The 23,315-nt window shown below is 34.7% G+C and overlaps 1 protein-coding gene across 2 annotated transcripts; it reads right to left on the bottom strand.

Moving 5' to 3' along the window:
* Positions 1 to 1,022: 1,022 nt before the first annotated feature.
* Positions 1,023 to 21,841, bottom strand: LOC100262771 (RNA-dependent RNA polymerase 6). Of its 2 annotated transcripts, none has more exons than XM_059736246.1 (4): positions 21,623 to 21,841; positions 15,728 to 16,003; positions 3,137 to 5,912; positions 1,023 to 2,139 (listed from the first exon to the last, which is right to left on the bottom strand). In XM_059736246.1, exons 3-4 carry the CDS (start codon positions 5,849 to 5,851, stop codon positions 1,261 to 1,263), a joined length of 3,594 nt encoding a protein of 1,197 aa, XP_059592229.1. In that variant the 5' UTR covers positions 5,852 to 5,912; positions 15,728 to 16,003; positions 21,623 to 21,841; the 3' UTR covers positions 1,023 to 1,260. The 2 variants fall into 2 exon arrangements, with proteins under 2 accessions (XP_059592229.1, XP_010648660.1); XM_010650358.3 differs by lacking the exon at positions 15,728 to 16,003 and having other exon boundaries at positions 21,623 to 21,693; positions 21,780 to 21,841.
* Between the last annotated feature and the right edge of the window lie 1,474 nt (positions 21,842 to 23,315).

Raw genomic sequence — 23,315 nt, 5'->3', positions numbered from 1 at the left:
AGGTACCTGCCTTGGCAGTTTCCTTAATCATATTCTTTTAAATTCTGGTATTTTGAAGGAACTAAAAGAAGAATTGGGAAGAATTATCAAGATCTAGTTCCACCAATTTGGCAAGAGGCGACAGCTTCTATTGTTATAATCAAGCCATGCTTTGGGTGGTGATGATGGGTTTAGAAACTTAATTGAAAGGGGTGATCAGACATTGCAAAAACAATTCCACCCTTGTGGAAGCTCCTAAAAAATTACACCTAAAGCTGGACCCCTATGAGAACTACCAAAGGCTTTTCACATATAGCCAAACAGTAAATTAATGCAAAATATTTAGAAGAGAGAAAAAAAAAAGACTAAAAGTTGAAAAATAAATAAATAATAAACAATAGAGTTACAAATCTTAACTACATATTTGCAATTAAATTCATGTTAGCTTTGGAAATTTCATTGCAATTTCTGCAAATTTGAAGACATGAAACTCCAAGTTCTATAGGAATGGTAAATGACTTCAGGCCCTGGTCTCAAAATTACATTAGGCTTAAACTAATTGGATTTGCAATGGAATTTAAAATCAAACAAAATTAATTTTTGAGACAAATTAAGCAGTGATTGACTGAGCCTTGGATTCATATTATATTCTTTGTCCTTCTATTTATAAGTGCTGGGCTGCTTTCATATTTAATATCTGCATATTTATTTTGAGCTTGAGCATAGATCTACAACTTTTTATTGAACTAGTTGTGAATATGACCAAGACAAAGCAGGAGATTTAGCTTTGAATTTAAGGTATAATAAATCAAATAAATTTCATACAGGATACCAGCCCTTTCACAGTTGGACCTCATAAATTTCCCCTCCATGAAGCAGCATTTAGTTACATATTTGAACTATGTTTTTAACTCATCTGAAACAATTCATTTCAGATCAGTTCAAATTCCACAAGTCTACCTCATTGTATATCAAAACAGATAAAGCAGATTAGGAGTTGAAAATTTGATTGTTTACTTGGAGAATTCACTAACAACAACCAATAAATCAAACAAAGCATGAAATTTTAAATAATCTTCTGATAACAATCAAGTAATATTACATATGGCATCACTAGACAACAGTTCAAACAGGAAGCATAACATGATAGCTTAGCTACTATAGAAATTATTCAAACCAAAAACAGAACACAACAGCTTACTTCTAAAATGGCAGAGTGGCCTTGCAGCCAAGAGCTTCAAACATCCAAAAAGGAAAGCATTTAGCAGCTCCAATTCCCAGTCATATCCGATCAACAAGAAACCTTGCCAAAGAATTGATTGGTTTAGAAGAATCAACATTTCCAGTTCCTTTTCGCCTGATTTTGATCCTAGCAAGGTAATCAGCTGTGATCCAGGCAAAACTCAACATCACCCTCTCCCCGAAGACCTCATCTGGATTTTGCAACTCCAATGACTTTTTCACCCATGTGGGATGATAAGTGACCTGATACCATGCTGATGCCTTCTGCTCATACAATCTGTTCTTCTCGTCATCAGTAAGTTGATCAAAATCTGAGTTCATCTTCTCAAAAATTTGCCTGAACTCTTTCTTCAGGGAGGAGTAAGCATGCTTCAGCCTCTCCGTCAGTTCCCCTTGCTTTCTGCTTTTGTACTTTGGCATGGACCAAACATGCCCAGTTACAACCTCTTCTTCCCTCTTCACTTTATACTGTCCCAGAAGACCATTTAGCTGACCATCATAAGAGCATTTATGAATCCATGCATCATTGATGAAATCAGCAGATCCTGGAATGCCAAGATCCTCGTCAAAAGGAACCTTATCAGCACCAAATATTTGCTCAGAAGATTCTGATACATCTTCATTGTAAGCATCTTTGATCTGGCGATACATTTTGCCTAGGATTTTATTAGACCTGTATGTCTGAAATTCTTCTTTTCCCATGAAATCTGGATACATCTTTGGTTTAAGATATGGTGGCAAGGTCACAAGCTTGCCAGTTTTAGGAAAATCAACAGCAGTTGCAGCACGCTCTGCCAGATCAAGGCAGGCTTCATCCAGTGCTCCATATTCACTGCGGTCAGCATGAACCACATGAGCATTGCAGATTGCACCCAGGTTCTCATTCACCATGTTCTTCGTGAAGAAATCTATTATGTCCTGCAAGATAAACACAAATATAACAGTTGCATGGTTTTCCTCCATGGCCAGCTTGAAACTTTAAATGGCATAAGAAACAATAAAAGGAACAACAAATTAAGCCTAGAAGCTTCAGTAAACAATCAGAAATTTACAAAAATATAACGTTTGACACTATCTCCTATATTATACTATTTGAACATCTCAGCATATCACTTCAAAAGTAATCCCTCTACATCAATATGTCATCTTAGATATCCTTGTTGATTTTTTTATCTACTCTCAAGTCTCAACTTGACAATGCCCTGGGAACTGTGTGATCCCAATTATGCATTCTCAGTAGCACCATTAACCAACACTTCAGCTATATTCAAGTTCTAAGAATTCTGATTGCCAAGAAAATCACTTATTGTTAGGCCAATAACAACAAAAAATCTCATGTGAATTAGCCAGATCAATGTGTTCTAAGAAAGTATCAACTAAATAAACCAAGGGTATGAACATTAGCATCAACATTGTCCTACTCTACCAGGAATATTTTTCAAATTTTGGAATCATGAAGCTTAGCATCAACATAGCCAGTAATACAGGTTTTCCCTTATCCTACTCTACCAGGAATATTTTTCAAATTTTGGAATCATGAAGCTTAACATCAACTTAGCCAGTAATACAGGTTTTCCCTTATCCTACTCTACCAGGAATATTTTTCAAATTTTGGAATCATGAAGCTTAACATCAACTTAGCCAGTAATACAGGTTTTCCCTTAAAGAAGGTGAATAACCGCTTTCATCAGTGAAACAAACTAAAAGAATGCTAAGGTGGTGCTCATGAAAGAATTTGAACTTAATAATATTTTTTTTATGGGAAACAATTTTTTTGTCCCTACTAGAACCCAGAATCTCCCAAAACCCCCACCCCAACTCCTTACCACTTAAGCCCAGCCTCAAGAGCTAACTTAATGATGTTGTAGAAACTAAATTCATTGGAAAACAACATTTGAACAGTGTAGATAATTACCAAAGAAGTAACTTCACGTGCCAGTGCTTTGGCTTCTGCAGAATCATACTGCATGGGTGGCCAACTTTGCTTACTTGGAGGAATAAGGGTTTCCTCCCAGGTCACGAAGTACAGATCCCCATCCAGGTCACTTCCTGATGCTTCATTGGAGTGGGGCCTATCCCCCTTTTGAGGAAAAACCAGACAGTCAACCAGGTGTTCCAAACCTGGCGCATCTACTGCTTCAAGAATCCGTACGTCTCCAGGGTGAAGACAAGGATTCTTAGCTATTGCAACAATTCCCTTGATTACTTTTAGGTTTTTCTGTGCAGAAAACCGAGATCCATGCTTTAAGAAACAATTCTCCAAGGAAGGGCTTGAAACCTGGATAAAGCACTGGCCTTGTTCAAGCACCCCTAATTCATCTAGGCAGCCCATCAGCCACCTCCCAGATGGCACAAAGATCCTAGCCTTTTCTCTGAGGCCCCAAAACTGTGCAGCTCTTATACAAGTTAGCATGCCCTGTAGATGAGGTTCTGTCTGAGGCTTGAAACCCGCGCTTAACATTATTGCTGCAGTATTTCCTTGCTCAGCACATGATGCGATAAGAACATCAAAAGCCACATCTGTGTCTGTGAGCATTTGATTTAGTTTAGAAATCATTGATTCCTGCATTTTCCAGAATATTTTATCTGGAACATTCAAGGCCGAAAGCAATGTCACTATCTGCCTGTTTAAGAATCCTGGCTGAAACCTTGTCCATGAACAAATTTCAAGGATGGTATGGTCTGAAAGGAACTTGTTCATACTAGGCCTCCAAGACAGACGAATCCCATCATTGTCACTTGGCCAACACGCAACTACCCCTTTGCAGCCAGCGTATCTTATCTGATATGCTGATGGTGTGCCTTCCAGTTTCAATTTCTCTGCAACTTCCATTGCAAGATCAGGGACTATTTTGCCAATCCCATCAGAGAAATCATAGCCATTCCTCTTGATATCCGGAAGTTCCTTCACCTCCCATGATGGAACTTCAACCGTGGCATAAGTGGATGAAAAGCACTGCCCCATCCTGGCAGCACACTTGGCAACATTTCGGTTTGTGAACTTTCCCATCCAACTTTTTATGGCCCTGACACTTGTTTTCTTGTCTTCAGCAAAAAACCAAGCAGAACGATCCCTCAACTGGTTAGATGAGAATGCCAAGAATGAGTACTTCCGACCACATAAATAGAAGCCATCAGTCAAAATAGTTTTAACCCTTTTGAACACTCTAGTTTTCTGGGGAAAGGAATTTGATGTGATCACTTTCACAATCGGGGCAACATAATAGTTGAGAACATTAGCATTAATCGTCTGCATGCCTTCATCCATGAACGTAACCCTTAAAAATCGATCAGAAACTTCTTTATAATTCCTAAGAACCCTATTAGAGAGTTCAACTTCAGGTGGAAGACAATACGCTTTGGACGGGGTAATGACCAATCTCCTAACTTCCACAATATCATCCAACTCTTTCGGGCTCTTGAGAAGCTTAGGGTTCTTTAGCAACCATTTATGGACAAGCTTAAGCCTCTGATATGCATCGAAAACTGGGTGCCTGTAGGAACATATGTGCTTTAATGCTGCTATATTGATATCCTTCTGTTGGCTTCTCAATAAATCAAAGAATTTGTCAGACAACTGATGCTGGTTGATTATGCCTTTGTGCATGACAGCATTCACTAGAAACATTACCCGAAAATCTATGCCTTCCTTGTGTTGAATACAGAAAAAGGGGTCTGACATAGGCAACCCAAAATCAGGTTCATCCCGGACCCTAAGCTGCCATTTGGGACTGTCTTCTAATACATTGACCCTACGTGCCCTGAGGTAGTCCATGGCCTTCTTCAACTTTGCACCATAACGAGGTGGGATTGAAATTCTATAGGAATTACATCTCCCAATGGCTCCACTAACTGTAAAATCAGTGGTTCGGATCCATGGATCATCATCATCCAATAGGTCAAAGGGAACTGTTTCTTCAATATCATCATCGGCAGTTCTGTAATAGACAAAAGGAGATGAAGATAGCTGCAACAATAATATTAAAGACGACATATCTCTTCGTTGTCTGACCTCATTGATTTCTCTCACCAAGAACTCCACTTTAAAATTGCATTTTATCACAGCATGTTTGGGCATGCCTTTGAAAGAGAAAGCAGTATCCTTTGTGAAAAGAAACTTACATGTCCCATCAAAGGGATCCACAAGAAAATCAACCCCAGAAGAGGGTCCTCTCCAACCAGCAAAGTACTCATCACGGCTAACCAAGATCCCAATCTCAAGACGCACATCAGGAAACTTAAAAGGAAATGTAGTCCTCCTCCTCTGGTTCAAGTGGAACGGAGTCTCAGGCCCCAAGCTTACTTTCAAGGGCTTGCCATGCAAAAAGAGTTCACTCTTGCCAGCAGCATCCAAAGCCCAAGTTGCTGCTTCAGGGGACACAAAATGCACAAATGCATGCGGCTCAACTTTTTTGTAATCTTCTGTTCTTTCAATCTTTGCGGTGTCAATGATCTCAAAATCAGGATAGGACTCAGGAGGAGTTGACGAAGTTTTCAGTCTGCACCTATCAACACTTCCAATTGTATCTTCCAAGTAATACGTTAACTCTGTTGCAGTGACATATTGATCGAATCCACCAATACTAATTTGCGTTACCACCATATCCTTTTCACTTCCCTCTGACTCCATTTCTTACGAATGTTCCAAATCCAGGTCCCAAATATTATAGACTATAGTTTCTCAGCTCCACCTGACACAGCCAAGCAAGTTTATGAACACATGTAAAAACAATCACCTTGATTTAGTACCCCTTCCAATCAATTTCATTGTTCACTTTAGTAATAAAATTAAGAATATGCTCAAGACAGAATCCCACAAAAAGATCAGTAGAAAAATAAAATGAAACAACCACAGAAAAAACTATTAATTGATTAAAATTCATCGAATTGAAACTTTCCAATAAATAAAAAGTTCACCATCTTCATTGTCACAAACCTCAGAACATGTAAAAGAAAACAATCATATTTGAAATACTTGATAATTGGGATTTACTAATGGCAGAAAAGTTTCAACTGTTATTGCTTGGATAATTAGAATATGTTGAAAAATAAAATTTTGATTCTGATATTTGATTATTTGCTCCCTTTTTCCCTTTTGGTCTTTCAGTGCCCTTTGTACACTCCCTGCGTACTTGGGTATGCCCCTCTCTTTTTGTTAGATGTTTATTTTAGTGAATTTTTCTTCACCTATCAAAAGATAAATAAAATTAGTTCTATTCTAGTTCTATTCCAATGATTTTTTTATTTTATTTTGCTGAAATTTAAGTTTTGATAAAAACTTCCATTTGATTTAGTCCTATTTTGAAGGAATGCATAATTTTTTTATGGATCTCCTTTTTTTTTTTTCTTTTTTTTCTTTTTTTAAAATTAGCACATTAAACCCTAACAATCAAATCCTTACATACAGCTAAAAATAAACGTAAGAGAGGACCAAAAAAATAAATTTACATCAAAGAATAGGGTTGATCAAATTTAAGGAAAAGGACAAAAACCTGCCAGCTTAGAAGAAAACTGAGCATCAAAGCTCAACAACAATTGTAAGAGGTTGATACCCTTACTGATTCTCACTCTTAATGTTAAATGAAAAGATTTTCAACTTTGGTTCCTATTAAAAAGAGATTAAATGGTATGTGACTTGAGACAAGAATTGGTACAACAGTAATGTTTTGGGTATATGTTTGGAATTGATATGTCAATATTGGAGTAGTCTAGATCTCTGAAACACAAGCATGACTGGTCTACAACTTGAGATAGGACTGTCCAGATCCTTCAATTAAAATCCATAAAGAAAAGCAAGTAGGATCATGGTCCCTCAAGGAAGACATTTCCATATATATACGAGTTCAGAGGTTTATATCCATGTGTTTAAGTCGTAAAGACGGGGAAAAGGATGATGTTAGTTGAATGATGACTATACATTCTTGAGGTTTTGACTATGAATTATATGCCTGATTGTATGGTTTCTATATAGACTGGCGTAAGTGTGGAAGAAGGTAATTAGGGAAATTATAGGTGTACAATTTTGTAATTAAGGAGAGAATTAGGACAATCCCATAATACAGGGGCTCTAATGTAATTAGATTGGGAAGGTTCCTATTTTTGGTGCTAGGAATAATTGTATAAATATGTAAGTTTGCACAGATTGAAATCAAGGAAAAATTCATTCTCTTTATTCCTTCTAATTTTTCAAAATTTTCATGATATGAGAGCCTAGGCTCATAACTTTGGGAATCAAGAAGAGAAGAATTTTCGGTCTTCCTTGCCAAGTTTGAAGATCATAATCGACCTTCATTGTCGGCCTTAAGGGTTTCCCTCTTGTCTGAATCACACCATTGTTGCAAACACAACCTCATACTGACACTACAAACCTAGATTGCAAACTCATCGCCAAAGCAACTGGAGACCTTAGCAATCATCTTCATCATCACTTTTGCCTCTGCCTCGCGAACCAAATATAGATAGCAAAGTCTTTGCGAAACAAAGATCGTGTCGTTGCCCTTGTCTCTGCTTTGTCATCATCCTGGTCTTTGCCTCACACTGCCATCCTTGTGCAATCACCCTTGCAAACTCCTCACACTACCATCATTGTGTCATCACCCTTGAGAACTCATCGTGAATGCAACAACCACCCTAATCTTTGTGTCATTGGTACAACAAAAGACCGCAAAGCTGAAGCTCCAACGTAACCACGACAACCTTAAGATGGTTGCCTACACTTAAATAGGTGGGCTACAGTTTTTACTTTTAGGGTGTAAGAGATGAATAAGGAATAAAGTTCATGATAGAGAAAAAATAAAATAAAAAAATAGATAAAAAGAAGATACAATGAAGAAAAGATGGAAACCTTAGAGTTTCACTAAGGCCTTTTAAGAATCTCACCTAAAAGAAAATTAATAGAGTCTCACCATTGAAGATTACAACACTTGTAATAAAAAAAACATAATATCATTAACATCAATCAATTCATTCTTTTGATTTACATTGATTAGCCATATTTATAGGCTTCTCTAAGAAATCCAAAGTCTACTAGGATTTTAATAACCTATTATGACTCTAATTCCAATTATCTTATAAACTAATTTAGCTAATCCTAATTTGACTCCAATAAATATTAATCCTAATTTAATTCTAATTAATACTAATTCTAATTTAATTACAAGTAATACTAATCTGAATTTAATTGCAACTGATACAAATTCCCTTTTTTGATGTATATTTTAGAAATTCATCCTCATCAATGCCCCCTGACTTGAAAAAAAACCTTGACCTCAAGTTTTAGTGATTTTCCATGATCAATTGAAATTCCAAGCAATGCCTTCCACCTTTTCTTTCTTTGTCGATTATTTACCATGATAAGAGCAAATCTCAAGATCTCTTGGATTTGTTCAATTTCATACAAGACAAATACAAAACTTTGAAAAACTTTTTAGTGTTGTAAAACAAGTTGATAGTTTTGGAAATAATTATGTGTCATTAACAAGCTTGGGCAAAGTTGTTTCCCACACTTTTTTTGTAAATTGTCTTGCAGAGGAATAAGATTTTTGAACTCCCAACATTCAAGAGAAATTTTAGAAAATTCTTCACTTTTGCCCCTAACCATGATAATGTTTTGCCTTGGAAATTCAAGCACCGATTCTTCTAAAGTTTTTACAACTTCTTTGAGCTCTCTTAAAGATTGTTCTAGGATTAATTTCATCACCTCTTGTATTCTAGATTCATTATTGACGATTTCTTACTCCTTACTAGTAACTACAAATTGCTTCTTAATTGGAGTATGATGAGGATCAATCTTCAAGATATATATCAAGAAAGGGAATTAGTATTAGTTGTAATTAAAATAAGATTAATATTACTTGGAATTAAATTAGGATTAATATTTGTTGGAGTCTAATTAGGATTAGCTAGTTGAGTTATAATATAATTAGAATTTGAGTCATGATAGGTTATTAGAGTCCTAGTAGACTTTGAATGTTATAATTAGAATTAGAATCATAACAGGTTATTAGAGTTCTAATAGACTTTGGATTTCTTAGAGAAGCCTATAAATAGGCTAATCAAATGGATGAATTTGATGAATAATATTATACTTTCTTTCATTGCAAGGTTGCAACCCTCAATGGTGAGACTCCTTTGATTTTCTTCTAGGTGAGACTCTAAGGTTTTCCATTTTTTTCTTCATTGTTTCTTCTTTCTCTCTATTTCTTATCTTATAATTTTCTCTACCATAAAATTTATTCGTTGTTCCTCTCCTTACACCCTAAAAATAAAACCCTAGCCCACCTACCCTTGAGTGTAGGCAACCATCCTAGGGTTGTCTTACATCAAAGTATTTGATGGTTCTTATGGTTTCAAGGATGCTAATTTTTCCTCTGCTTGCTTAAATGGTGGAATTTCCTTCAATAGATGAAGGATCTTCTTACGCCTATTGTGCACAAATGTGTAAGTGTTCTCACATCCATCATGTTAGACCCTTTCATAAAAAAATCACGATCTTCCAAGCATAATATGGGCAACTTTCATATGCAAAACATCACACCATGTCGATAACTCAAAATTATTACTAAAATTAAATATCACTATACAACAAGAACTCACCAAAATATATTCATTTACCCATGTTATTTGATAGGGATTCGGATGCTCTTTTGTCTTTAGATTAAGTTTCTCAACAAGTTCTTCTGAAGCTAAGTTGGAACTACTACAACCATCAATAATCATAGTACATAGTCTTCTTTGCCAAGCAACACAAGTTCGGAAAATGCTAGTACGTCATCAATCCTCTTCTTCGTTTAACCTTGGTATGTTTACCAGGGGTTGAATAAAAAAAGTTGTAGCCTTCAACCATGTTTGCATACATAGCTCCACTCCTCAATTGCATATGCCTTCATACCAAAAACTTTTGCTCTGATATCAAAACTAATTTAGGACAACCCTGAGATGGTTGCCTACACTCAAATAGGTGGGTTTGGGTTTTTATTTTTAAGGTGTAAAGAGAGTTCAAATACTTAGCAAAGAATTCCCGACTTTCAATAAGACTATCTCTATTATCCTAATAGAAGAAAGTCAAAGAAGTGTTATGCTCAAACATCAGAATTTGAAAGGCTTAACTATAGTTGCTAACAAGGGAAATGATTAAAAGACAAGCATTGTTGATCACTAAACAACTTATCAATCAAGGGACCCAAATCGTCATAACAAGGATAACTTATGATGCCCTTATTGCCAAAAAGCAAAACATACACGAAAATGATGTTGGAAGCTCCATGGCAAGCTATCAACATCTAGCAAAGAATGGAGTTACAATGGAGGGCAGCAAAGGGTTAATGGGCAAGCACACTTATCTTCTATACAACCAGTTGAAGAGAGATACCTAGAACAAGGCAGATTCAACCCAAATGAGATTGAAAAACTAAGAACTTGGTTGGGAACTCTTTTAGGTAAGTTTCCTATTTCCATTGAATTAAAGTCTCGAATGAAACCTTTGTCAATTCATGGGTTATAGATTCAGGTGTCACAAATCACATGACTCATTCATCACACAAATTTAACAACTATAACCCATGCCCAAGTAGTAGGAAAATAACCACATCTAATGGTTCATTAACCATCATTGCAGGTGTAGGAGATGTCCAAATTAGTCCTACACTCACACTTAGATATGTGTTTCATGTTTCAAAGTTGTCCACTAATCTTGTCTCTATACAAAAGCTTACACAAAATTTGGATTATAATGTGATTTTTTATCCTATTCACTATGTATTTCAAGACTAGGATTTAGGGAAGTTCATTAGACTTGCTAAGGTACGAAATGGTTTATACCACCTTGATATATTCGGCAAATCATCCTTATCACTTCTTTCTGAGCACCATCTTTTCAATAAAGAAAAAATATGGCTTCATCATTGTAGACTTGGACATCTGTCGTTTAAAATCCTTAAGGTCTTGTTTCCTTCTTTATTTAGAAGATTAGATGTTAAGAGCTTTCATTGTAATGTATGTGAATTGGTCAAACACAAGTGAACCTTTCTAATAAGCAATAAAAGAAGTTCAAATCCTTTTCATCTAATTTATAGTGATATTTGGAGTCCAACTATAACTAATATATCTAGAGCACATTGGTTTGTGTATTTCATTTATGATTATACTAGGGTCTCTTGGATCTTCTAACTTAAAACAAACCTAATGTGAGTTTAGTTCTCCTCAATTTCCATAACATAACTACAAACCAATTTGGCGTCAAAATCAAGAGGTTTCAGTCTAACAACGCTAGAGATTATTTCAATCAAATCCTAAGTCCATACTTTCAACAGGAAAGAATAATTCATGAGTCATCATGCATAAACACCTCATAGCAAAATGGAGTTGCTGAGAGGAAAAATGGTCACTACTTGATACAACATGAACTTTCTTGTTCTAAAATAATGTACCTAAATCTTATTAAGGGGAAGTCGTTCTAACCTCCACACATCTTATAAACCGCTTACCCTTCAGAATCTTAGGTTTCAAAGTCCCATGAAAATGTTCTCCATGTTTTATCCTCGTATAAGAACCACAAACCATCTCATTCCTAAGATATTTGGTGTGTATCCTTTATTCATGTTCACAATCAAAACAAAGGAAAATTAGATCCAAGAGCAATCAAATGTATCTTTGTGGGATTATTTATTTTTTTTATAGGTAAATTTTTGTCCCCATTGGAACTTGAACCTAGAACCCTCCCATAAATCCTTTCCATCCCTTTACCACTTGAGTCTCGAGCCTTGAAGGCATATTTTTGTGGGATATTCTTCAACTCAAAAGGGATATAAGTGCTACCATCCACCATCCAAAAATTTTTATGTCTCTGGCAATATTTGCTTTCAATGAAAGTGAGTCTTATTTTACCACTTCTCATCTTCATGGAGGAATTCCATCAAGTAAGATAAGGATCAAAATTCCTTTCTTGTTGATCCATGTTCCATTGACCTTCCCAAAGTGTTTGAGCCATCTGAAACCCCATCCGAACCCCCTTTTCTATTTCTGAGTCATCTGTATCATCTCTTAAACCCACTAGTGAACAAATCGGTGAGCCCATGGTGGTTGCTCCTAAGAATAGAATGATTGGCCATGTGTTCTCAAGGAAAAAAACTACAATCCTGAAACTTATACTAGTTCAAGAGTCTGAATCAACTTATGGAAATGAGGTAACTATTTCTTGTTCTTCCTTACAAATTGAATTAGAACTTCATTCTAAAAAAACCATAAATCATAATCTCCCTTTTGTCATTAGAAAGGGAACTAGGGAATGCACTAAATGTCCTTTGTATCTACTTTCTCATGTTGTGTCATTTGAAAAGTTTTCATTGTCACATTTCTACCACCCTATCCAAGGCTTTATCTAATGAGAATTGGAAACAAATCATGAATGCAGAAATAGAGGCCCTATAGAGGAATAAAACTTGGTAGTTGGTGGATTTGCCTACATGGAAAAAAGCAAGTGGGATGCAAGTGAGTTTATACTATTAAGTATAGAACAGATGGGCTAAAGGATATACTCAAGATATATGGTGTAGATTATCTTGAGACATTTGCTCCAATTGCCAAGATGAACATGGTCAAAATTCTATTATCATTGGCAGGTAATTATAATTGAGATCTACAACAATTTGATGTAAAAAATGTGTTTCTGCATGAAGACTTGGAAGAAAAAATTTATATGGAAGTCCGTCCTGGATTTGGAAGTAAACTAACCATTGAATAGGTGTGTAAACTAAAGAAAGCTCTATACGGGCTGAAACAATCTCCAAGGCAATGGTTTAGAAGGTTTACCAAAGTGGTGAAAAATGTGAGGTATAGACAAAGTCAAGGAAATCATACATTATTTATCAAGCACTCAAATTCAAGGGGAGTTACGAATCTTCTGGTATATGTAGATGACATCATTGTGACAAGAATGATGAAAGGGAGAGACAAACTTGAAGGCAATGTTTGACCAAGGAATTTGAGATTAAAAAGTTAGGAAGGTTGAAGTACTTCCTAGGAATTGAAATTGCACACTCTAAGTAGGGAATTTTTATTTCTCAACATAAATATGTAACGAACCTTCTCAAAGAAACAAGGAAGTTGGCATGTAGGCCAGCAAGCACACCAATAGATCCTAATCATAAGCTTGGAGAGGCTGAGAAAGATACCGTCGTAAATAGAGAGATATATCAACACCTAGTAGGGAGACTCATTTATCTTTCTCACACAAAACTTGATATAGCATATGTTGTGAGTATAATTAGCCAATTCATGCACAATCCAAAAGAGGTTCATATGCAAGTTGCTAACCAAGTTCTACAATATCTTAAAAGGTCTCTAGGAAATGGCATTCTATTTAAATGAAGCTTAGGGCTAGTACTTAAGGCATACACAAATGCAAATTATTATGGATCTATGGTTGATAGAAGATCAACCACCAAGTATTGCACCTTTCTTGGTGAGAATTTGGTAACATGGAGAAGTAAAAAACAAAGTTTGGTGGCTAGATCTAGTGCAAAAGTGAAATTTCGCACAATGGCTCAAGGAGTTTTTGAACTACTATGGTTGAAGAATATTTTGAAAGATTTGAAGATTAAATGGAATAACCCCATGAGACTTTGCTGTGACAAAAAATCTATAATTAGTATTGTACATAATCCAGCGTAACATAATTGAACAAAGAACATAAAGATAAACAAACATTTTTCTGAAACCAAGGTTTGGTTAATCTTGATTTTGATGATAACAAAATAAGGTTTAGAACTAATGATTATATTTCAAGTGTGATTAGGTAAGACGATTTCCAAAGTGGCAATCACAAAGACAAATCAAGTCAAGGAGAAATCATAAAGAAGAAGACCACCTCAAAGAGAAGTGTTTTTTAAGACCCGAGCTTCATAAGATTGTAAGGTTGTTGGTGCACTAGGATTTTCATGCATTACATTCTTTAGTTATGCACCAAAATCATCCAAGAGTTATTTTGTTTTAAACATCTTAAGAATTGGATGATTTCATGTTTTCAACTAAAACCTTGTATTAAATATTTTTCAAACTTGTTTTAAAAGGTTTTAAGTTGAAAAAGGTTGGGTGTTGAGCCAAAAAATGGCTCAACCGATTCAACCGGTCAAGAACCGACTAGTTGTGCTCGTCCGGTCAAGGACCGGTCGAGGGAGGCCAAAAAGTTTCTCTCTCTCCCAATGGCCTTCTCTTCCCGGTCGAGGTGATTCTCTCCCCGGTCGAGGTCCGGCTGAGGCCCAACGGTCACCTGCCAAGCATTTAATGCTAACGGCTAGTCAACCGATCGACCCCTAGCTCGACCAATCGAACCCTCAAACGGCTAGTTTGGCTTTTCTCTTCTATAAAAAGGCTTCAATCTTCATTGTTTAAAAAAGCTTAACCTTCCCAAACCTTTCTTGAATATATTTGAGCCTTGGAAGAGTGTTTTTGAGTGCACCATTGTTCTAAAACTTGCATATCCTTAGTGCACCTTTCAATCTTAGTTTTCTTGTATCATTTGAGCTTAAAGTTCTTGTGCTAGGATTTTTGTGAGATCATTTTATTTGTAAATCTTTGAGATGAAGTTTTTCAAAAGTGGGATATCTCTTGAGAAGTGTAAAGGGTGCTTGGAGCCAAAAGTCCAAGAAGGTGAATTGGAACCATAATCCAATTGTATTACTTGAAGGCTTGGTTTGGAAGCCTTGAATTAGTGGAACCTCAAGCTTGGGATTGAAGCTAGAGGAGAGTGGATGTAGGCCGGGTTGCGCCGAACCACTATAAACTCTTGTGCTTGCATTCTTTCTTCCCTACTCTTTAATTTATATGCAATTGTCTTTATATTGCTTATTATATACTTGCATATAATTGTCTCTTACATTCACATAGTTTACATTTTCAAAAAGAGACCATCACCCTATTCAACCCCCCCCCCCCCCCCCCCCCCCCCTCTAGGGTGATTACCATAGGTTGGATTAGCCTCATTTTTCTAACAATTTTATTAAAGAGAAACTAGATGGTGGATTGATCTATACTCCTTATGCAACTACTGACTGTCAACTTGCAAATACACTCACCAAAGGTTTAAGCAGTATAGCATTTCAAGCAAGTATATCCAAGTTGGGAATGGAAAACATCTATTCGCCAACTTGAGGGGAAGTGTGGAAGAATGTAATTAAGGAAGCTATAGGTGTATAATTTTGTCATTAAGAAGAGAATTAAGACAATCCCATGATCAAGGGGATCTGATTTAATTAGATTAGGAAGATTCCTATTTTTTGTGCTAGGAATAATTGTATAAATATGTAGGTCTGTACAGATTGAAATTGAAATCAAGGAAAAATTTATTCTCTTTATTCATTCAAATTCTTCGGTAAGCATTATACTTTCAGGTAAATAAGAGGTGGTGTCTTAAATAAAAAGCACCTAATGAAAAATGGAGGCACAACCCAACTACAGAAGACAGCTACAAAGAATGATGTAAGCAACCAAAATAAAGGAAATAAAATACCATAGACAAAAAATAGCCTTTAACTGCTGTTCAGTGTATTTAAAAAAATCCATTGCCTTTTCTCCACTTAACAAATCCCTCAACCAAGCAAACAAAGCTTTGAGGAAGACATTTTAAATCCAAAACAGAATGCTCAATCCTTTAAAGGTCCTTCTTCAAGTACTCCTTCCAAATGCACATGAGAACAAGTATGAGGGAACTAATCTCCACCATGGTTCAAAGCATTGGTCGAGTCCCATGATTTCCTATAATGAAATCAATTCCTCAACCTATATCCTGTTTCACCAACAGCAGTTTCTGCAAAAACTCAGGCATAGCCACAACATACCAGAGAGATATAGGCAGTAACTAGCTTAACTCTGACTAAATCCACATTTTCTAGAAAATAAAACCTCAGATGCAAAATCGGAATCAGCAGTGCTCATCCTAACTATCTGAGATTTCCTATATGGGAAAACCTGAATCTAACAGCCATGAATTGAATATGCTAAAAGGGAAGTATAGACATACAGCTGCAAAGGAGGAGATGAGGAAGGCAGCCAGACCCAAATTAGCAGAATAGCATCAATAGCCAATTCAAACAAAACAAAACCCCAAAACATAAGACCACACAATGTTGTTCTAAAATTAAAACAACATAATTCCAAGATTTTTTGCCACCAAGATAGTAAAAAAATTAAAACAAAATGCTCGAATTATCCAACTTTTCCCCATTTATTCATGTAGCAAAGATATAAAATAAATTTCAACCTTTCCCAAGTTATTCCTGAATTGCATAAGAGCCAGAAATACAGTGAGGATTTCCAAATTGTTCCACATCACTGTGATTTGGAATATTTCTTTTTCTTTTTCTTTTTTCTCACAAACTTTGATTTTTCTCTACTCAAATTCATTCTCATATTTTCTCCTTGCACTCTTCAATATTTTCCAATCCAAACTATAAATAAAGTTCCAATTCAAAATTTCTCTGTATGAATACAACCATCACTACCATCACCAGAAACAACAAATCATTCAGAGGTAATTTATATAGAATAACTGAAGTTCAATTTCAAAAGAATGCAGAGAAATAACTCAAAAATCACAGGATTTACTGAAGAGTTAATGTACCAGCTAAGAAGCAAGAAGAGGCTCACTGTGACAAGAATCAGGAAAATCACATGAAGTGTTAAAGCAGACTCACTAGAAGAGAATGCTAAGCCAAGCATAACAGCCAGACTCAGACCCAGCATCAAAAATGTTGTTTTTAGCGTGTGGTGACTGATGTGATGAAAAACATCATATCAATTTCCTCCATTGAAGTGAGTGGCAATTGCTGCAACTAGCCTCTCCTCTCTCTGTTTTTGGTCTCTGTGGTGTCACTAGTGTGGTTCTGCAGCAACAGCTGCCCTTCTTTCTCTCTTTTTCCTCCTCTCCCCCCTCCCCCAAATGCTCTTGGTTGTGTTGGTTAGTAGGTGTGCACTGTGAGTGAATTAGGGATTTGAAGAAAGGGTGATCATGTGTTATTTTATATGAGAACTGTTTACCATTTTATATGTCAATGTGTGGTATAAATCATTAAGTATAGAAAGAATTGCATTAATTTAAGGTAATATATTACCACATTTTATAATCTATTATTTTATATGATAATAGTTTATTATGTTATACGTTAATGGTGTCGTATAAATTATATTAGTTTAGGTAATGCATTATTTTATATGGTAATGGTAGCATATATGGTGTATTAATTTATTATTAACAATATATTGAAAGCATTTAATTTATTATTATATTAACATATTAAAATCATTAAATTAACAATATATCATACTTTGTTTGATACATATATTTTTATATTTATATTTAATTATAAAGTGTTGTAATCATCTAATCAAAACTAACAATGGAATTAATGATTGAATTGTATATCTTTTAGTAAAAATATCATTGTATTTAAAATAAAATAATTTTCAATTCTTAGCCTCATCATAAATTAGTTTGTGTGGAGACTTTTATAACTATTTAAACAATGTTAAATGTGAGAAAATTTTATGTTATTAGTTCTTTAAGCTTATTTAATTGTATTTATTCTTCTAAAAAAAATTTCATAATATTTTTATAATTTTTTAAACTTTTTAACAATCTTATTTTGCATCGGGACCTTCCAAATCAATGGCCGAGACCACAACTTTGAACCATGATCTCCACACTCTTTTACCTTTGTCAATGAAGCTACCATGGCAACTGAAAAGAGTTGTCCTAGTAGAACGAGGAACAACCAGGAACTCCAAAGAATGTAAAAACCAAAAGCAACAAGCTAAGGATGAAAACCCAGTGAAGGAAGATACGGGCCCAGGACCAGCTTTTTCTAATAAGGTGATCTAGTGTGAGAATTTTCTCCCATGCTGCTTCCCAAATGAAGAACCCAACCTTGGAAACAACATTAAAACCCCACACCTCTCTAGATAGGCTAGAGGCACTCAAATCACAAAGATTTGAAAAAAGACTTCTCTTATAAAAGATAAGCTTACTAGCTACAAATCCTTCAACAGCCAGGGAAGCTCCCAGGCAATATTAAACACAAAAAATAACAAAGCTTGGAAACTCCACACAAAGCCACAATGAATAAGAGTATGATTAGGGCCACATGCAAATGCAACATCGATTAGTTAAAAAAAAAACCATCCCCTTTTCATTAGTAACAATTTTATCTTATACCACCCTCCATTCTCCAACATAAAGAAACTGACTTGCACTGGAACTAAAGGATCCAAACTTCCTCAGCAGGAAAAGAACCAAAAGTCCCATTCTTCACTAACATTCAGACCCACTCATCTAGGCAACCTTCCTCACAGCCACCAGTTAGCGCACTGAAAAGAAACTTGCATGGTCAAGGCCCCTATCATGGAATGATGGAAATAATTTTTCTTTGAAATCCACCACACTAATCTATCCCCACTCTCACACTTATGTGTTTTGTCTGTAACTATGTTGAATGAATGTGTAAAGCTAACCCTCAACATGATCCGCCTATACTAAGCATCAAGTCAGAACTTAATTCTGAAATCATTACCCACAAAATGCAAGTGTGAGAATAAAAATCCTCTCAACCACTCATAGTTTTCTTAAAAAACCACCCTGTAAGTCTTTTTCCCTACTCTAGAAACACCAACCACCCTCCTCCATCTATGCAAGCTCCCCAAAATTATTTTCCTCCACAAACCATCCTTTTCACCAGAAAACCTCCACGATCAATTACCAAGCAACATCTTGTTGAGCTCAACCAAACTTCTAATTCCCAACCCGCTTTTGGACTTTTTAGAATAAATAATAGGTCAGTTAACCAAATGTAATTTTTTTTTTTCTATAGGCCACTTATAAGTTTTTTTGTGCACCCAATCTTACTAGCATGTTTTTGTATTTAAAAGTTGCAAGACCCAACAAAATTGAAAAGAGAGATTTGTCTTTTTAGTCTAGAGATTTTCCTTTTTAATGGGGATAGTTAAATTAAAATTAAAGGCTTCAGGCTTTAAGAAATCAGAAGATATTATATATTGTTGATGCATTAGATTTGGTTGACAATTTTATTCCATCATCACATTAAATCCAATGTGTCATACTTTCAAGGGTCTAATCGGTTAAAATTGATTTCAAGCTACTTCAAAGTCAATCCAAATTCAAGGTACATATACATGGGATGGATTAGAATTTAAGAAATGGCAATTAAACTTGTACTAGATAAAATTTCGAAGAGAATATATTGAAAAATGGAGCCAAAAATGCAAAATGGAGCATGACAATTCAAACGCCACATATGGGATGTTCAAATGCGATACATGGGATGTTAAAACTCCACATATGGGACTATCAAACACCATACATGGGACGTTCAAACATTATCCTAGTTTTAAACATCCCTTACAGGATGTTCAAACATCAGCTAGTCCTTTCCTATTTCAAAACCCATATTTTTCCACTTTTAATGGCTTTTTGATAAATTTGACTTTGAAAATCTCTCCAAATATTCTTCCATGGTTTTGATATAAAAACTACGTTTTCTAAGTTGAAAAATAAGCACAAGAAAATATAACCATCCCTCTACCCTGCAATCCATCCTTTTAGAACTTTCGAAAGCAGTCTTGATAGTATTTTTGGCAAAAAGGAAGATGCATCAATCCACTAGCCTCAACACAAGGTTGAGGTGATCCACTAAAGAGGACATAGTGTTGTGTCAAGGATGTGAAGGAATCGTGTTGGTGCTGACCAATATTAAACCCCTGGAAATACGTGCATCCAGATCAAGTAAAATTGTTTACATTTTTTTAATAGTCAGTGAATCTTATTACGGTCGTGTGACCCATGATTTTTTTTACATCTACAACGTTTATGAGAGACTTTATAGGTAAACTTTCCATGTATGTTTGGTGTTCTTGTGTGGTGCTTGAATTTCCCTCTTTATGATTTGAATCATTGAAAATATTAAAATCCGAATATAATTAAATAGATTATATCAATTTCTTGGACAAACTATTCACACCCCTCCTCTCCCCCTCCCCCTAGGTAGTTCCATAATCCAAAACATATCTAGTTTACTTAGTTTAGATTATTATTTGACGCGTGAGAACAGTAACCTGATTATAGATATTACACTCTTTTGCTACAAAATCATTCCTTACAACCTAAATTTCCTTTCTTTTTTCTTACTTAAGATTGTCATCACACTAAGATATATAATTTGCATGATTTTAAATGTCATAAATTCCTAATACACAAGGCAATTCAAGATAGATTTTTTTTTTTTTTTTTTCAAAAAAAGGATCCCCTTAGATGGCCAACAAAGCTGGCTTGGAGATTTTCTTGATACCAACAACCAGTCTACATATTAAGCAAAGCCACTGAAGAACTTTTTTATATCAATTTAGGTGTTACAAAACACAAGTATTATGGACTATTCTGTTTATTGGTCAGAATTACAGTTCTTTTAGTGTTTCCAATCTAGCATTTTTCATGTGCTAAGTTTACAATTTTTTACAAATTAAAATTTTCTCCAGCTAAATGTGTGTTATCCTCTAAAGAATCAAATTTCATTTTAGTTTGAGTCAGAATTTTTGAAGCAATCATCAGAAACTGCTTGATTTTAATCAGTACATTTACTTCATGTAATTTAATGTTTTAAACTTGTACCTTTTGTATTGGAGAGAAATTAGACCTAATGAATGTAGATCAATTTGCTACAGGTTCCGAAATCACCAGTTAAACCCAGCATTTTGAGTCAGGTCTTGGATCCAAAAATCTAGGATGTGATAGCCCACTTTTTTGGCTTGGTGCCTCAAGATGGAGCTACAGGAGAGGCCTTTTTTTTTGGGAATTTGGGATTTCAAAAAGGGTGATGATGCCTCCTTGTATATTTTTAAGGAAGATAAAAGGTAATAAAGGGCATTCTTTGTGAACTTTATAGTTGCTGGGTTCTAGAGGAATCAAGGTACTGTCTTGGTATGTTATATAAACCCATATGTTACAGAGCTTTAAAACTTATTGTACTATCATTTACGCTGCCTTGGCTTCTGATAAAAGATGGGGAAAAAAAAACAAACAACAACTTATTTCGTTAGTTGGGAATCGAGAAAGCAAATACCTCCAACATCCTAAGCCTAATACAGCTATTTATTAGTTGAGGCATTTTTCACAATTTAAAATTCAAAATGTCCATTTTCTTTTCTTTTCCAACATGTTCTCAGCAATCAAAAGGAACTTCGGTTAAGGAATACCATAAACCAATAGCAGAAAATGAAAAATAGATCACTGATTCCGAAAACGATCACAAATTCAATCATCCCACAGCGAAAAGCAACAGTATACAAAAAGCTGATCTCATTCGATCGCAAATTAAACGAAACTGAAGACCCTACTAACCTCTTCCAACCGTTTCAGGCAACAGCAGAGACCATCTCCAGGGGTTTTCACAGAGAGAGCTGTACAAGAGACTGAAAGAAATATATGATATATATAAAAAAAACATGGGAGAGAGTTGGAAACAATCATGAGAGAGAGATGGGGATGGCTACTTTACTTAAGCTGGAAGTTTACAGGAGTCTAGAGAGAGAGTGAGAGGAGTAAACGTGTTTGTTTCCCGCGAGAATGCTTTTAGTCCGTCTCTTCGGTACGGAGGAGATTCTGATTTGAGAACGTCTGATTGGAAGCTGAGAAAATTGGGCCCACTGCTTGTTTTTCTTTTCATTTGATTGTTTCCCGAAAGGAGAAAATTGGACCCGGTTGAGCTGGGAGTCTGAGACTTGGATTTTTTATTTAAGTATAGATAATTAAAAAAAATATTTCTAAAGTATGGCACTTCTCCAAATAATTCTAAATCTGCCGCATTTTTGTCCACGTAGGCCTCCTACGTGAAGAAATTTCTCACTCCTCCTCCTGTGACGGCCATGCAAATGTCCTAAGAAACCAAACACAAACGGATTTTTGATAAAAGTACGACAATTTTTAAAAATAATGCCTAAATTATCATGATAAAAAAAATAATTCCAAATCTACGTAGTTTTGTATAACGAGAAGAGAAAAGAAATTTGTAAGTGAGAAATCGTCTTTTCAACAGACGATTTTCATCAAAAAAAAAAAAGAGAGTGAGAAATCGTCTTTTGAAGATTTCACCAAAAAAAAAAAAGTGAGAAATCGTCTCTTAAAGAGACGATTTCCACAAAAAAATAATAATAATTCTTACTTTAAAATAATAAATAAAAAAAAACACTTAAGTGGGAAATCGTCTCTTAAAGAGACGATTTCCCACACAAAAAATAAATAAATTCTCACTTTAAAATTTAAAAAAAAAAAAAAAAAATCATATGGGAAATCATCTCTTAAAGGGACGATTTCTCACAAAAGTCATTGAGAAATTATCACTTTAAAATTAAAAAAAAAAAAAAAAACCATGTGGACACAAAAAAAAAAATTAATTCTCACTTAAAAGAAAAAATCTAAGTGGGAAATTGTCTCTTAAAGAGACGACATCCCACAAAAGTCACCCTACCCCCAACAAACCCAAAAGTGAGAAATTCTCACTTAAAAAAAAAAAAAAAAAAACCAAAAACAAAACCTTTAAAAATCTTTTTTTTTCATTCACTTTGGAATTAAAAAAAAACTTATTATCAATTTTATGTGAAAATTGAGTTTAAAAAAATTGTTATTAATTTATTATATAAAAAATAAAAAAACAAAAACGTCGATTTTCAAAAATAAAAAACTTTAAAAATCCATTTTTCTATTTCATATTATACTTATACAATAATACAATTATTAAAAATATATATTATAAAATTAATTAATTTAATTTAATTTAATATAAGATAAATAATATTTATCTTATATTAAATTTAGTACACTATTTATAAATTAAATTTAATAAATAAAATTAATTAATTTTATAATATATATTTTTAATAATTGTATTATTGTATAAGTATAATATGGAATAGAAAAATGGATTTTTAAAGTTTTTTTTTTTTTTTAAATCGTTTTTGACCTTTTTTGGTTTTTTATTTTTTATTTAATAAATTAATAACAATTTTTAAACTCAATTTTCACATAAAATTGATAA

Source organism: Vitis vinifera, chromosome 4 (assembly GCF_030704535.1).
Source record: "Vitis vinifera cultivar Pinot Noir 40024 chromosome 4, ASM3070453v1".
Lineage (NCBI taxonomy): Eukaryota > Viridiplantae > Streptophyta > Magnoliopsida > Vitales > Vitaceae > Vitis > Vitis vinifera.
Note: the sequence above shows the minus strand (reverse complement) of the source record. Positions and strands in the feature narration are given on the sequence as shown.

Excerpts from the sequence above, each read along its gene's own strand:
- LOC100262771 (XM_059736246.1), bottom strand. The coding sequence starts at position 5,851 with ATGGAGTCAGAGGGAAGTGAAAAGGATATGGTGGTAACGCAAATTAGT. Across the intron at positions 2,140-3,136 it reads CACGTGAAGTTACTTCTTTG|GACATAATAGATTTCTTCAC; the intron begins GTAATTATCTAC and ends TTTATCTTGCAG.